This window comes from Dipodomys spectabilis, unplaced genomic scaffold (assembly GCF_019054845.1).
Source record: "Dipodomys spectabilis isolate Male_0828 unplaced genomic scaffold, ASM1905484v1 ptg000015l, whole genome shotgun sequence".
In the NCBI taxonomy this organism is placed as follows: domain Eukaryota; kingdom Metazoa; phylum Chordata; class Mammalia; order Rodentia; family Heteromyidae; genus Dipodomys; species Dipodomys spectabilis.
In genome coordinates this window covers 3993096-4010796 of record NW_024870692.1, presented here as the reverse complement: position 1 = coordinate 4010796, position 17701 = coordinate 3993096, and the positions used below count along the sequence as shown (strand labels likewise).

At 38.0% G+C, this 17701-nt stretch overlaps 1 protein-coding gene across 1 annotated transcript in view; it reads right to left on the bottom strand.

Moving 5' to 3' along the window:
* Clvs1 (clavesin 1) overlaps window positions 1–17217 on the bottom strand; it is a 170444-nt gene extending 153227 nt beyond the window's left edge. Inside the window, exons 1-2 of the mRNA XM_042666644.1 lie at window positions 16766–17217; window positions 2989–3605 (exon numbers count right to left, since the gene is read on the bottom strand). Coding sequence (XP_042522578.1) covers window positions 2989–3443 — 455 coding nt within the window. The 5' untranslated portion in view covers window positions 3444–3605; window positions 16766–17217. The remainder of the gene's footprint in view (window positions 1–2988; window positions 3606–16765) is intronic.
* Window positions 17218–17701: the final 484 nt, after the last annotated feature.

Below are 17701 nucleotides of genomic sequence, written 5' to 3'. Positions count from 1 at the left end.
AGATGGAAATTCTAGAACACTAACATCTTATTAGAGCACTAACATCTTAGCACAAAATGATGTCAGCATAATTATGCTCAAAAATCATTAAAACCTTCCGGTTTCAAAATCCAAAATGTTAATGTGCCATTCTCAGGAGGACAACTGTTCCCTCTAATTTAATACTGATGTCCTAACACTGATTGTTCCTCTGTCTCAGAAGGACCTATCTTATGTGAAATGGAGCTGGTTGTTTATATATTCCTTTGCTGGATGACAAGATACACACTATTTTACTGATGGACACCTCATGTTCTTATTATAATCCTAAGTCCTTTATTTAGTGCAAGCCCTGACACAGAGTCTATATTTAGTAAATGCTGACTGAATAATGCAAATGGAGGCTCAGAAATGTTTCTTATCAATATAATGAGGTTCATCAATATTATGATATTTAACAAATATGATATATTGTTCCACAGTACTAGTAATAGTAATGGTCCAGATGCAAACTCTTGGACAAACTCAAAACTAATAATATTATAACTTTCTAATACCTTTCCAGGATTGGATTGCTCTGCCCCAATTTATCAATCAGAAAATAACCCGTAATTGTGAAGGCATTCTACATAATTGTTTACTGTTTTTCTTTAAAGAAAGAAGATTGAGTAATGAAGAGTTACTCTAAAACTACCTTTAGTAGTATTAGAAATATGACTTAAAATATATTTTAAGTTAAATCTGTGTTCTCATGGCATAAAAAACTCAATAAACACATTAAACTCCAAAAAAAGGAAACAAGAGAGTTTTTTAGTTGCTGTTTTTATTCTCTTTTCCTTTTGTTTGTCTTGGGGCAGTGGGGTCAGAGAAAACATAGAACAAAGGGTAAACAAATACAACAGTGGTACTCACTGAATACTATGTGGAAAATGAAGTGTACATCTTGTGATTGGGGATTGGAAGGAAAAACTGGGAGAGAGCCAAGGAAGGGGAGACTTGGTTCAAAAAGAATTGTGTTAATTATCTGACTTATGTGACTATAACCCCTCTTATATCACCTCTACAATAACAATTTTTTAAAAAGCCAGGCTAGTGGCTCATGCTTTAAATCCTAGCTACTCCAGAGGCTGAGATCTGAGGATTGGGGTTTGAAGCCAGCACAGGCACTAAAGTCCATGAAACTCTTTATCTCCAGTAACCTAATCAGAAAAAGTTGGGAGTAGCACTGTGGTTCAAGTGGTAGAGTGCTAGCCTTGAGCACAAAGAGGCTCAAGGACAGTGCCTAGGCCCAGAGTTTAAGCCCCAGGACCAGCAAAGGAAAAGATATTGTGGTGAAAGCTCAAGCCACAGGTGATATTTCAGAAATGGATTCATTTATTTTTCTCATTCAACATTCAGTGGATATTTCACAGAGATAAGCATGCAAAAGATATTCCTCTGTCCTCAGAAACATGCACAGCAAAGCTAGGTTAAGACATCTAGCTCTCAAGACTCTTAAGTCCTCTCAGCAGACTCCACTTCCAGCCCATATTTCACTACCTACGTAACACTAAATGAGTTCCTTAGCCTCCCAAAGCCTTGTGTCATCAGATACAAAATAGAAGCAATTGTAAGAACTCCTGTCATGCCAAGTTTGAGGGTGGATTAAATGAAACGTATATAAATGCTTAGCAGAATAAATATTCAAAAGTGTTATCTACAATAACAATGATTCTTATACTTCTATTGTAAATGTTTTAATAGAAATATGAACAGAGCATCTGACTAAAACAGGTTAAGTGGAATAGTTAAAGACTGCAAAGATGTATAGAAATCAGGAAGCATACTGGGTCTCGAATGGTTGGAGTTGGAATAAGGTTCAGGAACCTATTAGAACCTATTAGGTTTAGACATTCTGAAAGAAGAGCCTTTAGTTAGCTGGTGGAATGAGTTTAAGTGGTTGGAGACTTCTAAAAGACATAATATTCAAGTCAAGACTGCAACCATGTGAACCAGGGAACAAATGGGGAGAGGATGATCAGGGCAGGAGATTTAGAAAGGCCTTATAGGTCATCCAAGAACTTCAGTCAGATAAATGATACAACTGAATTTTGCAAGGGTCTCTCTGGTCATAAGGAAGATGCTAGGCTCAGAAGAGACATTTAGCAGACTACTGAGATAATATAACTGACAGAAAGAAAGAAGAAAAGACAGACAGACAGACAAGAAAGAAAGAAAGAAAGAAAGAAAGAAAGAAAGAAAGAAAGAAAGAAAGAAAGAAAGAAAGAAAGAAAGAAAGAGAGAGAAAGAGAGAGAAAGAAAGAGAGAAAGAAAGAAGAGAGAGAAAGAAAGAGAAAAGGCGAGGGGTGGGATAGAAGAAATTTGAGATGCTTTGAAAAGACAGAGGATGTCCTTAGAAATTAATTGGATATGAAAATTAAACAAAAGAGCAGTCAAGGAAGACTTCAGGTTCTACCTTGAGGGACTGGATAGACAGAAGTGTAAGAGTCTGGGGATATAGAGTTTGGTATTCTTTAAAGGCCTTTCAGAGGAAAATGTCCAGCTGGTATTAAAATAGAGTCATGTGGCACTCAGAAGAGGTTATTAAGTCATGGAAAATATCCAAGAAATAACTTTGTATATGGAAACATTTGATTTAAGATCATCTACCAAATCTATTTTATTATTATATTCTTAATGATGAGAACATTAAAAACAGAATATATGGCTGTTCCAGAAGACCAGCTTCTAACTTTATTAAAATAAATGACCCACTTCGATTAATAGAATACAAGCTTCTAAGGTTTCTTGTAACTCAATGTTATGGTTCTGTTGTTCTAAACACTCCTGGGAATCTGGATTTGCCTTTTAATGACAGCACACCAGTAGCCTTAAAACCTCCATTGTGAGCACGTGTAATATAGTGTTAACAACAAAAGCCCATTACCTCTAAAACCATAAAACTCCAAAAATGCAGTGACTATGCCATCAAAAAGAAAAACAAGTAGTAAAGACACTATCTACATTTACCTACTCTGATCCCAATTGGCAGCAAAGAGCAGAAGAATCTTCCTGCCATAGTGATCACGGTTTTCCAGCACTCCAGGGAAGCCATCAATCAGAGCTCTCTTAATGCCCGGATCATCTGCTTTGAAGTTTTTGAACATGTCCAGGTTTAGCTGGCGGTACTGGAAGTACTGAGCCAGGAGTCTAAAGGCATCTGCTTGGTGAAACTTCCTGGCTCGGAGAAATCTTAGGATGAAGGCATCATCTGTACGTAAAAATCCAATGTCAGGCCTGGTGATGATCATGTCCCTAACTTGCTGAATGTCTTGATGTAAAACATCTGGGTTTTCATTCAGTTCCAGGCGTGCTTTCTCTATAGTCTCTGGACTTAGTCCTGCCTGCAAATGGGTCATCTTGGCCAAATCTCCTTTCTGAGTGGTTAATTTCTGATGTTTTGGAGGAAGAGAGACTGGTCCCATTCACGTGATGGTGTGCTGAAATTGTGGCCCATTCAACAACTTTCCTGCTAGCAGACTACCATCAAAACAGTGGTCTTCTTTCTGTTCCTGGAAAGCTTCTGGAATTCAGGCCCTAGATGGTGATGGCATCCAAATCAGAAGCAAAACTGTGGCCATTGCTTACTGAAAAACAAATGTACACAAGAGAAACAAAACAGAGAAGATAAAGAGGAAGTATAGATAGCAAAGCAATACCATAGATTGTGACTCTGCTTAGTAGGTATCCAAGGAACAAATTGTGAATGATCCTTTAAATGGAGTATTTGGCCTTATTACAGACAACCTGAATGTTTAATATGCAAATATCTCGACTATGGGACCTATTCTAGTTTCAGTGACTAGTTAACAGAACGGGTGTGTGGCAAGATTAACAATAATGTACTCCTTTATTAATTACCTAAGAAAAAGTAAAAGGAGAGAAAGAGCTTTCCCTGTAACAGCGTTCTTTATGGGGCTATTCACAGGCCTAGATATGGCAAGAAATTATGGTTGCTGTATAATTTATTGCTTCCCATTAGCCTTGTTTCTCAAGCAGAAGTGCCTTTCACAGACATATCTCCTCCCCCACATTTTTAAAGCAGCTATATGCATCTTAACAATAAAAAGGGATGGTAAAACTTCACCCTAACCTAACCTCATAAGTGCCAAATTACTCAGAGTCTTCTAACAGTGGGATGGGAGTGTAGACAGGCTCCAGGCTGGAAAGCTTGACCTGCAATAATAATATTCAATAAATAATAAAAAAAAAGGGTTCACATGTAGATGTTTACCAAAGGCCTTGTTATATGCATTGGCCATCCATCTGCAAGGAGAGAGACTCTTGATTGACTATCTAATCTAAGATCTATATGGACTCAAAATCATTCCATTTCATATAACTGTTCTAGTGTCTTGGGGTAGTGCTTTATGAATGATAATAACAAAATATTTTAATCTTCTCAGATTGATCCCTTATTATTTTTCCACCTAAATGGTATACAAAGAAACAACCAAATTATTTGCATCTTTCTCATTTAAATATAAATATGTACAGTCTTATGGACATGTTTAGTCTATTTTGCAAGTTCCAAAAATCAAGATACACTATGTATAAACAAACTTGGAAGCATCTATTTTCCCCTTGCTTTCCTAGTTCAAAAATCTGCAGGAAGCCAGGTGCCTATGGCTCATGCCTGTAATCCTAGTTAAGATCTGAGGATTGTGTTTCAAAGCTGGCCGAGGCAGGAAAAGTCCATGAGACTCTTATCTGCAATAAGCCATCAGAAAAACCAGAAGTGGAACTGTGGATCAAGTGGTAGAACACTTGCCTTGAGTTGAAGAGATGAGGGACAGTGCCCAGGCCCAAAGTTCAAACCCCATGACTGACAAAAAAAATCTGCAAGAAGGGACAGAATATTTCTCCCCATTTAATCATTATTAGTGATGCTTCATCATATACAATAATTTAAAATACAAAATGACTCCTCTGATTAGTTTCTGCTTTATGGTATGAGGGAAATAAAGGATACTTCAAGGAACTAATGCTCATTTCCAGTGAAATGGAAAGGGAAAGTTTTTAATAAAATATTTGAATTATCCAGGCACTGGTGGCTCACACATATAATCCTAACTACTCAAGAGGCTGAGATCTGAGGACTGTAGTTTGAAGCCAGCCTGTTCAGGAAAGTCTGTGAGAACTCTTATCTCCAATTAGCAAAAAGCTGTAAGTGGAGCTGTGGCTCCAATGGTAGGTACTAGCCTTGAGCACAAAAACTCAGGAACAGTGTTCAGATCCTAAGTTCCAAAATGAAAAAGAAAATTGCTTCTAGTTCTATAATGTGTGAAACAAGACAAAGAGCAATCTTACTTTTCTTTGCTTTTGAGGATGCATAATACTAAAGGAAAATAGTTGTGTGAGGAATTCCCAGGATTGAAGGAAACATCATCATCTACTTAATTCGATACCCATTTGGAGTGTAAACATTCTTCTCCAGTCGCCTTACCACATTCTTTCAAAATACTGTGTTCATCTGATGTCTCCCTCCTTTGATTCATCCCATATTCCTTGTGAGCAGATAAAATTTCTCTGACAAACCAATGGCAATGCCATAATTTATTATCAAAATGTATGCACTAAGGGGTGCTAGCAAGAGTAATGCTGAAACAGCAAGCATAAGCTGGGGCCATCCAGAGAGATGTTCATCCTACCTAGATGTTCATCCTACTGTGGTTGCATCCAATAATAGATAAATTTCATTACCCAGTCAGGGTAATCTGTCAGTATTTGACACTGACTACTTCTTGCATTCTTTTCTCTGACTCCATATATCTTGATTTTTCTCCTTTTTGTCCCTTCCTGTTTTGCCTCTTCTCATTCTGCTCTGACCACTACAATGATGCTGCTTCCCCATAAACTGGCCATCTACATTCAAATAACTTCAGTCCACAGCTCCCTCCTGATTTCCAGGGTCCACGTTCACTCACCCGCTGTTTACCTCCACTTAGATGTTCCACAGACACTACAAATCAATATGTTCAAAGTGAGCTAATTGTAGTTCCTCATCCAGAATTCACTCCTCCACCTCTCTTACTGAATGACATCATTTTCCATGCAATTACCACGCTAGAAACTCAAAAGCTAACTATTATTCCACCCTCTCCTTCACCACCCACTACTAGGCAATCACTTCCTTAACAGTTCTCAAAGCTGCCCAATTCTTTCCAGTCTCATGATATATTTGTTGAAACCGCATCACTACTCATCTGATTAATCCTGTGATTGGATTGCTACCAGGGACCCTGCTGCCAATTCATTTTTTGAATTCCAATTTACTCTCTGTATTACATTTGAAATAGGCATCTCTCCGTCTCTTCCTCTCTCTCTTTCTCTCTCCCCCTTCTATCTCTCTGTCTCTGTCTCTCTGTCTCCCTGTCTCCTCTGTCTCTGTCTGTCTGTCTCTCTCTTTCTCTCTTTCTTTCCTTCCTTCCTCTTTCTTCCTCTCTTTTTGTCTTTTGTTTTGGTGCTATTGGGGTTTGGACTCAAGGCTTTATACTTGCAAAAGTAAGTAAGACATACCTTCAATCCTTCTTGCTTTCACTATTTTTGTGATAGGGTCTTGTGTCTATGCCCAGACTGGCCTAGACTATGGTCTTTTTGCTTATTCTTCCTGCTTAGACACAATGGCAGATGCATACAAGCACATTCTGCTTTTCAATAGTTGAGAGTGGCTATCACAAACATTTTGCCCAGGCCAGCTTCAAACCATATTACTCCCTATTACAGACTCTTGAGTAGATAGAATTTACAGTTACAAGGCACTGGCTCCAGTGCATGTTTCTCTTGATTTGAAAATCCATCATTAGCTTCCAGTATAAAACTCTGAAATATGGCTCCCAAGACCCTTCATTTGGTCATGCAATCCCACTGAGCCACTACTTGTCTCTTCTGTCCTTTGTGTCCCTTGGTGAAGTCTGCCTTGTCTACCTAAATGACCCCTGATTAACTCCCCTTTGCTCTTCAGGATTCAATCTGGAAGGCTTTCATCAGGAAACACTCAGCACCTGGTCTTCAGAGATCACTATATCACCACACACCCCATTTCATCAAGTTTCGTTGTCATTTTTCCTTCTCTCTCTTCTTTTTTGCCATAGTGGTGGAGAAGAACTAGCTGTCATCTATCTGTGTGTCCCTATACATGTGGCATAAAGAAGGTCAGTTCCACAGATAGTGCAAGTTCATTGCATTTGTTGCCATACCCTCAGTGCTAGAGCAATGCATACTATGGAGCAGGTCCTCCATCATTATACATAGCAGAAGTGAGTAAAGTGAGTAGTCAAATATTGTTTGCATGAGTAGGTAATTATCCCTCATTTTGAGAACCTCTAGGACTGTTTTTCCTTAAATAACATTATAGCTCACTTTTAATTCCCTCCCCCTTACTTCCCCCACTGGGGAATTTTATCTATTACATATTGTATTTCAGATATTTGTCTCCTTGTAGCCTGCTTGGTAATGCTCACAGTTCCAAGCCATGGAGCATAATGCTAAGAACACAGGCATAGTAGAAGATTTAAAGCTGCTTGGAGCAAGTTACTTACCATACAGTTCAGGGAACTCAACAATGTTTCCAAGATAAATTACTATGGGTCCAAGGGGAGGGTTGAGGTTGCATTTTTCATGGCCTGCTTTCACACATAGCTATGCATCCAATCTATAATGTCTGAAATATATTTGCTCCAATCTACATCTTTATTCTGTGCTCGGCTTACAGTAGAAGCTTCTTGGAAAAAAATACCCAAGTCATGGTTACTGAATTTCATGCTTAAGATGAGATAGGTATTTTTCCATTAAAGGCAAATCTTCCATACCAGAAGTCTGAATAGACTATTTAAATTACAACTTCAACTGATTATAGTATGGCACTAGAAAAGCTATATGAAGAATGTTTTCAGGATGTGCTATTTTTCAATTACCTATTCTCTTTTTTTCCCATCCAACTTTTCTGAATTAGAATGGATCATTGGAGTAGATACCATATGAAGAAATGAGAGTGGTTTTCTGTCTGATAGAACTATTAACTATCAATTAGTATTGATTATAGCTGTATGTACTATGTCCTAGACACTTGCATACTCTCTTGTTAGGTCATATTATAGTATTTAATTCTAAGAACAACTAAATGAAATGAATTTCACAGAGGCAAAAGAGACTAACGGGTTTGCCTAATGACAAAGCTACTAATAGGCAGAAACTGGATCAAGACCAAGTCTTTCTTTGAGCCATGATCTAAACTCATTTTTTGTCCTGCCTCTTCTAAATACAAAGATCTTACCATTTGCTACTTAAGATCTGTGTGACTTCAGCAAGTCATCATCCTCTGAAAACCTTCGTATAATTTCTTTAAGCCTCTTCCAGATTTATACTTCTGTTGTCCTAAATAGTCCACTATCTGAGCAGATTCTCTAGATAGCCCAATGCTGTCTGTTATAGATATCCAGTTACCATTTCATTCTACTTTTTATGTTCTTTTTCTTTTTTCTGGTCCTGAACTCAGGGCCTGATCACCTCCCTGAGTTTTGCAGTCAAGACTACAACTCTACCACTTGAGCCACAGCTCCACTTCCAGCTTTTTGTGGTTAATTGGAGATAAGAATCTCCTGAATACTCCTGCTTGGGCTGGCTTTGAAATGATCCTCAGCTCTTAGCTTCCTGAGTAGCTAAGATCTGTCACAACTGTAGTTGTGACCCATGGTGCCCAGCTCATTTAATTTTTCACTGGCAGATAACTGGAGTTGTATAAGATCTGCCTTTCCCAAACATCACTATTTTTTGTTTTCCTTTACATATTTTTCATTGGCAAAATAGAAGTGATCAAAGTTTGTATCATTATATCTGAAGAACTGATTCTTCCAAGTCCTACAAACTGTCAAACATGGCACCAGTAGTGAAATGTGCTGATAAGAAAGGCCACATAAGAAACCATCTCTCCCTAGTGGAGTCCCAAATGGTTCTGTGTTTAAAAACATTCAATTAAAGAAACTCAAAAACATTCTCAGTGGAGGCAAAGATAGGGTCTACCTGCACTCCTAAGCCATGCAATTGCTACTGAATTAGAATGTTAGGCTGTGACGTTTTATTGAATGCAGGGGAGGGAAGAAATGAATATCCATGTCAGAATATTAAAATCATGACATCCATACATTCTAGATTCTTACTTTATCTCAGATATTCATGAAGGAAAAAATGTGTATATATTCTTTCTCAGAATTACTTCTAAGAAGTACCCCTACAAACAATAGTTCCATGATTCAAAAAGTCTGAGTTTAAAATTCCTTTCAGAAAGAATGGTAATCCAACAGAAGTATATTTTAGTTATTTAGTTATTTTGTTCTTTGTCTCATTTATTTTGTCATCATCTTCAGAAACACATGCTCAATATTAGGGGAAAAAATCAGAAAAGCACCAGGAATGCCTTTTGTGTGTGCTATACTAGGACTTGAACTCACATTCTTTTTTTTTATTGTGAAAATGCTGTACAGAGGGGTTACAATTACATGGACAAGATAATGAGTACATTTCTTATCAAGCATTGTAGCCTCCTCCTTTGTTTCCCCTTCCCATCACTTCCCATCCTCCCCCTCTACCCCCCACACAATCCTCCTCCCCTCCCACCCCCCACCCAATCCTCCTCCCCCCCCCCACCAAAGTTGTAAAGTTTGTTTTCGACATAAATTCTTATTGAGCCTTTCCATTCAAGTCTGGCATTCTATCGCTTGACTTTCATTTGTACTCCTGGACTTTTGTTGGTTAATTGGGGGTAAGAATCACAGAGAGTTTTCTACTCTGGATGGTTTTGAACCATGATTCTCAGATCTCAGCCTCCTGAGCAGCTAGGATTACAGGTGTGAACCACTAGCTCCTGGCAGGAATGTCTTATCTAAAAACATGTATTTCAAGGGATTTTATATCAATCAATTTTTTCATTTCAAGGGATTTTACAACACTTATTTTTTCTTTATTACAATTATTCTTCAATAGGTCTAGGAATGATAATTTCACTGGGAAATGTTAAGGTAAAATCATGTGAAATAAAATAGATAAAAGTGCTTGTGAAATGAAAATCTCCATTTAACAGTAACCATGATGTTCTTGTTAATATTATAATTGTGTTGTCTCTGGATAAAGATAAATACATTGAGGCATATTACAGCTAAGCAAATGGCTTAAAGCCAGATAATAAGCTAATTTAGAATTAGAAACCAAATATTTGTTGAGTATATGTTATGTTATATGATCTAATTTCCATACCAGTTATGTTATTGCTTGCTAAATGAGGACAGCTCTGAGACTCATAGAAAGTCTAAGTGGGAGAGCAAAGCTTTTCTTTTTATGCCTAGACACCCTGCCTTTCCAAGGAAGAGCCCTCTCTAACATCATGCAGGGCCCCAAAGGAAAACATCCAGATTTGAAGAGAAAAGGGAATATTGCTGTCACACAAGATAAAATCTATAATGCCTAAATATTATTTGAAATATAGGGCATCAATAACTTATAACCAATGTATCATAGTCATATGGCTTCTCACTATTCTGGATAATATAAAGAATAATTTAAGAACACAGAAATCTAAATTAATATTATTATAAAATGAGAAATTATACAAATAAATCTCAGTAATAAAATGCTGCACATGAAAGTCTAATCAATTACTTCTTCCATCACCAAGTGTGACATTTGTATTTTCAAATTTCAAGTGTATTTTGAACTAGCCCTTCTACTTCTAGCTTTTCACCTTTCTAACACAGGACTTCAAATTTTTTAATGCAGTTTGCACCAGGAATGTCAAAAGGAATTTTTACACAAAATGAAATAAAAATAGATGCTACTACATTGTGTAGATCAAAGTTGAAAATGATAATGAATAAAAATCTTTTTTAAGTGCAATAATGATAGCATTCCTTCACAGCCAGTGGACCCTACACTCAAAGGTTGTTAATTATATGCATATTATATATAATTATTATATTATATAGAATAATACATATTATACAAGATATTAGATATTATATACAGTGCTGACCAGAAAGGTGGTGGCCAGAAAGGGCTATTTCCAATTGATGAATTTTCAAATGGAACCTTATGGCTAGTAGGTCTTCTACTTGAATAGTGGCCCAGTGAGTAACAAAGTGGTCCTCTATAATATTGACTTTCTATCTTTTGATCAAAAGTTAGCCAACTTGTAGATATGAAGTATCTGGACCAAACGCACAGATTTAAGTCTGGAAGGATAAAGAGACCTTTAATTATCCAAAGTATAACGTGATGAGAATTTAGCCCCTGGCTCACAGTCAACATTCCATCACCTTTAGCTCAGTCTTAGCCCAGGGCTCACTCTTACCCCATAAATATTCATTGTGCAGACTCCCTTGACTCCCTTTAAAATAGCAACAAAGCTCACAGGTCATCTGCTTCCATTTGCTTCTGCTCTTAAGAAAGGTTAAAAGTAAATTGGAATGAGTTCCATCAGAGTAGAGACAGAACATCTTACCCAAAATAGATTTGAGATCAGATTTAAAATAGATTTGGTTTCAGACACAATGGATTTGTTTGGCAAAAGGTTGTGTTTTGAGTTCTAGAATCATCTGTAAGTCTTTTATTCCTTTCATTTGCTTTAGGAAAAATAATGTAAAGGGTTAAGGGGAAAGCTAATTTGTAGGGAAAGCATGGAATTTTTCTGCTTTCTTACTGTGTTAGGTAGAAAAGTTTTAGCTTAGGGGCTGGGAAGGTGGCTCAGTGGTAGAGTGCTTGCCTTGCATGCATGAGGCCCTCAGTTCGATTCCTCAGCACCACATAAGCAAAAAAAGCTGGAAGTGGGGCTGAGGCTCAAGTGGTAGAGCGCTAGTCTCCAGCTGGAGAGCTGAGGGACAGCGCCCAAGCCCAGAGTTCAGGCCCCACAACTGACAAAAAAAAAGAAAAGAAAAGAAAAGTTTTAGCTTAAAGTAGCATTTATCTTCTACATGAATATATGCTAAAGAAAGATAATTTATAGGGAAAATATGAAGACATAGAGAATTATACTAGAATATTTTTTTCTTTTTAGGGAGGGAGGGGCCGTCGTGGGGCCTGAACTCTGGGCCTGGGCGCTGTCCCTCAGCTCTTCAGCTCAAGGCTAGCGCTCTACTACTTGAGCCACAGCGCCACTTCCGGCTTTTTTTTTCCTGCTTATGTGGTGCTGAGGAGTCGAACCCAGGGCCTCATGCATGCAAGGCAAGCGCTCTACCTGTGAGCCACCTTCCCAGCCCTCTAGAATATTTTTCTATGCCATTAAATGATCTCCATAAAAAGCCATTGGCAGTTGGCACTCTAGCATTTAAAACAAATCATTTGTGCTTTTTTAGGAATATCCATAGGAGATGATCAGGAAAAAAAATACTTTCAAAAGAAAGAGGATTTTCTCTAGGAATAGATTATATAACTTAGGACTTCTCTTTAGGATGTGAATGGGAGACAACAACTCCTATCTTATTACAGTGACCAGAAGCAAGTTACTTATGGGTGAAGTAGGAAAAAGGAATCAATTATATAACTTTCTCCTCACATAGACATAAGATTGTGAGCTGGGATTGCCTTTGAGGATGGATTGTTTTCTGCTTTGTTTTAGAGTGGTTACCAATATTTTCTAATCATATACAAAGGTAAATATTAAACAAGAAGGAATTTTTCCTTGAAGAGCCATAAATTATATCAACAAGCCAGGCACAAGAAGACAAAGATCATGCTTTCTCTCCCATGGAAGCTAAAAATGCTTTCTACAAGAGTAGAGAGTAAGCATGGCAGGAGGAAGAGAGAACAGAACCCCAAATATTGTTAGACAGAAAAAGTAAGTTCTAGTCTTCTCAAGGTGGTTGCACTGTATAACAATTTATTATGTATCTCAAAATAACTAGAGAAGAGTTCAAAAGATCTCAACACAAATAAGTACTAATTAGCCTAATTTGATCATTACATATTTTCTACCTGTATCAAATTATCACACCATTTCCCATAAATATGCAGAATCATATGTGCCACTTACGAACTATTTTTGCAATATGATCCATGGATCAGCAGCACTAATAGCACTAGGGAATTGGAATGCAGAAATCAAGACCCAACCAGACCCATTGAATAAGTGACAGAATCTGAGGCAGGCATGTGCACATTGATGCTTGAGAAACACTGGTCTGGAGGATTAGAAGTGATCCAGAAGGTTTGAGAAAGTAGATAACTTACCCCTAAAGCTGAGCTCACACTGTCTATGGACTGCCAATAGACAATAAAAGCAACTCCAGTCTGTACACTCCCTGTGGCTGTGGCACCTAACCTATGACATCACCTAAGTCATTACTCTCATACATGCTTGTATGCTCTATATAGCAACCAAGAAGGAAGGAAGGAAGGAAAGAAGGAAGGAAGGAAGGAAGGAAGAGAAGAAAAAGGAAAGAAGGAAAGAAGGAGGGAGGGAGAGAGAACGAAAGGGAGGGAGGGAGGGAGGATGAAAGAGGAAATAAAAGAAAAAGGGAAAGTGAGAAAAATGTATTTTGTTTATTTTCTTTCATTTTGACCATACTTCAAAAAGGCTTTTATTTACATAGCCTGTAATTTGAGTCATCCAACTGCTATTCCAGACCCACAACTTCCCTCCTACTGCCTTCAAAACTAAAAAAATATAGAACGTTGAACAAGCTATGTGGCACACATAAAGGTATGGAATTTTACAAAGACATCTGAGCAATAATAGAACCTGAATTGAGGTGATTCTATTTTAGGGAGCAGAGGTAGAAACAAGATAGCAAGTACATTAACCAAGAACTGAATATTTGACTCAACGTACCCAGAAAACATAAGAGCAGACCACCTCAAACACACATGGGAACAATGTTGCTTTTTTTTAAAAAAAAAGAAAGTAAGAAAGAAAAGGAAAGAAAAAAGGAAAGCTCAGGTTATTAGCCTATCATCACACAGGGTGCTTTCTCTGATATCTACTGTCAGAGAACAGATTCATAAAAAGAGAGCACACAAGGCATCCTGACCATGGAAGGTATAAGAAAGGACTGTGGGAGACAGCAGATGAGGAAAAATAATACTAAATTTATTATCAGAATAAATGACGTCTTTTTTTGGGGCCAGGGGTATTTGGTCAGTTGATTGTTGCATCCATAATGAACCAAGGAAAACAATACAGACTTCATCTAAGCTAAGGAAGCATGGGTTGAAAATTAAGTACAATTTCCTCTAGAGAGTATAACACTTGGGGCCAACATTAAGGATTGCACACTTGTGGTAATTGATAGATACTGTGGACCTTCTCCTCAAACAACTGTGCCCCTGGGAAACCTGGATAAGTTGCATAATGATCAAAACAATAGCTAATTCATAGTAGCATGTAAAAGCAGAGGAAGAAAGAACTTTTTCCAGGACATTTATGGCATTTAGTCAAGCTCCGTATGTTGTATTCTCTCTCTAGTGTGTTACTTCTTGTGTCAAAGTCACTCTGAAACAGGAGTAGCAGAGAAGAGCTAAGTCAGTCAGAATCTTTTTATTGAGGATGACTATCACAAGGGAGTCTGTAAGGTAAGGAATAGACTTTTCAGATTAAACAGGGTGTCTCTCTTGGGAAAGCCTGACAAGTAATCAGACATTCCGAGTTCTAAGAGTTTGAGATTTCACATTTTAGGAAATGAAGGGCCTTCCATCTTTGTACTATGATTCTAAAATACAACACCTTCTGTAAGCATGTCTCCAAAAGTATATGGTGGCACTGCTGAAAAATGTTTCTGTTCACCTTGAAATACCTTTCCAAATGCAAAAGCTCTATTATTGGATATATGAAAATATAGCCCTTGGTGGAAAAAAGAATGAGTGGAGCAGCCAAGATAGTGAAACTCTATAAAAATTAATAAGCTCAGCATAACATTTCCGCATTGCTTCTGAGACATGTCTGTAAATCTCCCTGAAGCAGCATTGTTTTGAAATTCCCCAGCTTCAGAAGATTGTATTGTACACGGGAAGACAGCAGCAGTGGTGGCACTGATATCTGGTCTGAGTTTCTAGTGAGAAGCAGCTAGAATTGGCAATAGTACACTTTCTTAAGTGGCTGAGCTGAATCATTCTTTATAGACAGATAAGAGAGTTTAAAGAAGCTCCTGGTTCAGAGACCTAAGTGGTCTTTTTTGTTATGCATATCTTACTAGTCTAAGGACTGATGGTAAATAACCAAATTTTTTTCTTTTCCAAAATACATTTCACTAAATATTTCCATGAATTTTTTCTGATTAGCACAGAGATGGGATGAATTTTAGAGGCAAATGGAGTTGTGCTGAAGTTTATACAATTAGTAGCAGTAAGTAAACGTTTTAACATAATGCTATTAATCCTTATTCATAAGGAACAGTAGATGTGGAGTCTTCCACAAAACTTCTTCTAGAAAATATCTGTTTGTGAGTATCTTTATTTTGAGCAATCCAACTAAAGATGAGGAAGGAGGAAACTTCGCTCTCCTTTTTTACAAGACGCAAAATAAATGGACAAAGGGAAATTCTTAAGTGAAGCTTTTTTGTACTCGGGCTTAAACTTTCTTGTCACATGCATGTGACTTGTCATTATTTCCATCAAAATTAAATTGACTTTAATTAAAATGCTGATGTTTTATTAAAAATTTTACTAAACAAAAACAATATTTGCTTGGTAAAATCAATTAAGCCAGCACACAAAAATGCATTTTTATTTATGATAGGCTTAAGCACTTATTTTCTTATATTTGTTGACTCTAATAAAACAAATGATCCTGGCTAAATCTAATAGGTGCTATGACTTATGTTTTGACCATAAGGTCTAAATTAATCAGATATTTGAAAGATGTTCCAACTTTCCTTCAGTGAAGATAGAAAATGATAACACTGTGAAAGTAGAGCGAGGCAAACCAGTTATATAAAATGCCTTTTCAATTTTTGCACTCTATTGCCCTTTACTATTATAGGAAAACGGTGTTATCCCTGATTACAGAGAAAGCATACCAAAATCTCGCCTTCCAAATCCAAGCCAATCCTTGACTAGTGATAAACAAAGCCAGGCCATCTGCTCAGAATATCATTACTACTTTGGTCATTTCAGAAAGGGATATATCTGTTCTGCTTCCAAGAGAGGCTTAAGATGGGAAATTTAAAATTAAGTAGTCAGGAAGAGATATTTGAACACATACAATCTCCCAATGACAGCTTCATTTTTTTGGTTCTTAGTACCATAATTTTAATTTTCATTCTGGCCCCATCGACTTAACCTTTAGGGTCCCTGTTTTACAAACCTTTCTTTCAGGAAAAAAACTTAATTCCAGAGTTTCAGCGGTAAAAGCTTAGAAAGGAAAGCAGACCTGTAGGAGAATATGAGTCATCAATCACCCCCACCCTGCTTCCCGGTGATTCTCCATTGGAAAACCAGAAACAGAGGTTGAGCTCACATTTCCGTCTTTTTGGAATCCTGCGACAGCTCAACCCATGTTAATTTCCTGAACTAAACAGTCCCTAATCTGCTGAAAGACAGCTGGCTAACTGCTGGTGTCTGGCAGGTCCCCATCTGTCTCCGTGGCTGGGGTCTCTCCCTCCTGCCTTTACTTTCCCTTTCTTTCAAGCAGGATTCTCTTTGTTTTCAGGGGTGTCAGTCACCCAACTTTCCTTCCTACGCCCATAAACTTGAGCTCCCTCCTTCTACCCTGCAGACCTTTGGCTTTGTCTAAGTGACAAGACACAGTTGTGTTGACTGTAGTTACGGCGCTGATGATGGTGGAGATGATGACGGCGATGGTGGAGATGGGGGTGCCGATGTTAGGATAAGGGAACGCAGACTGAGGGGGCGCCCGGGAGGAGCAAGGACCGCGGAGGCGGTGGAGAGTGGGGTGCGGGAAAGGATGGAGTGCAGAGGGATTGCAGATGGGAGCTGTCCACGCACCCGAGTGCTGAAACGCCGCAGCCATGGCATCACAAGAGCTAGAGGGGGAGAGGCGGGGAGGCGCTGCAAATACAGAAGGGAGAAAAAAGGCAACAAATACCTTCACACAGCCGCCCAGGCTTGCTTTGGGATTGTGTTTCTGCAGGTGTCCTCGTGGCTGAACTGGGTGGGTGAGATTCCCCTATTCTGGCAGGTTCGAGCTCAGATTTCTCTAGAAAGCTGTGAATGAGAGCTTGGGCTGCACGGGGCTGTGATTTTGGTAGGAGGCGTGTGTCTGAGACTCTGTCCTTCTATACCCAGCCTGGCTTTCCCCTGGGTCCTAAATTCCTCCTCACAGTTCCCCTCTCTCTCAATAATACCAAGAATTTCTGTACAATTGTAACATCTGGAACAAACGTTAAAAAGTACCAAATGTTAAAAAGAGAATCTTTTATACAGACGAACACAAGCTTTGTATGTATGTGCATTTAAGTACAAATCTGACAGGTGGGAACATATGGCAGATCTATGGAAAAAGTATGCATTATTTTACTAACAAATGGTATTGAGAAAATGAACTACTTGAAAAGCAAGCATTAAAGCCCCTGCTTACCAACATAAATTAAATAGATGAAGTAGCTCAATAAAAAGTAATAAATTTATTTAATAATGAAAGAATATATAGTAAGTATTGTATTGATCTCTCACTGTGAAAAAGTTAAAGACAAAAAATAGAAAAAAAGTACAAGTGTCAATAGATTTGAGTGCATAAGAATTC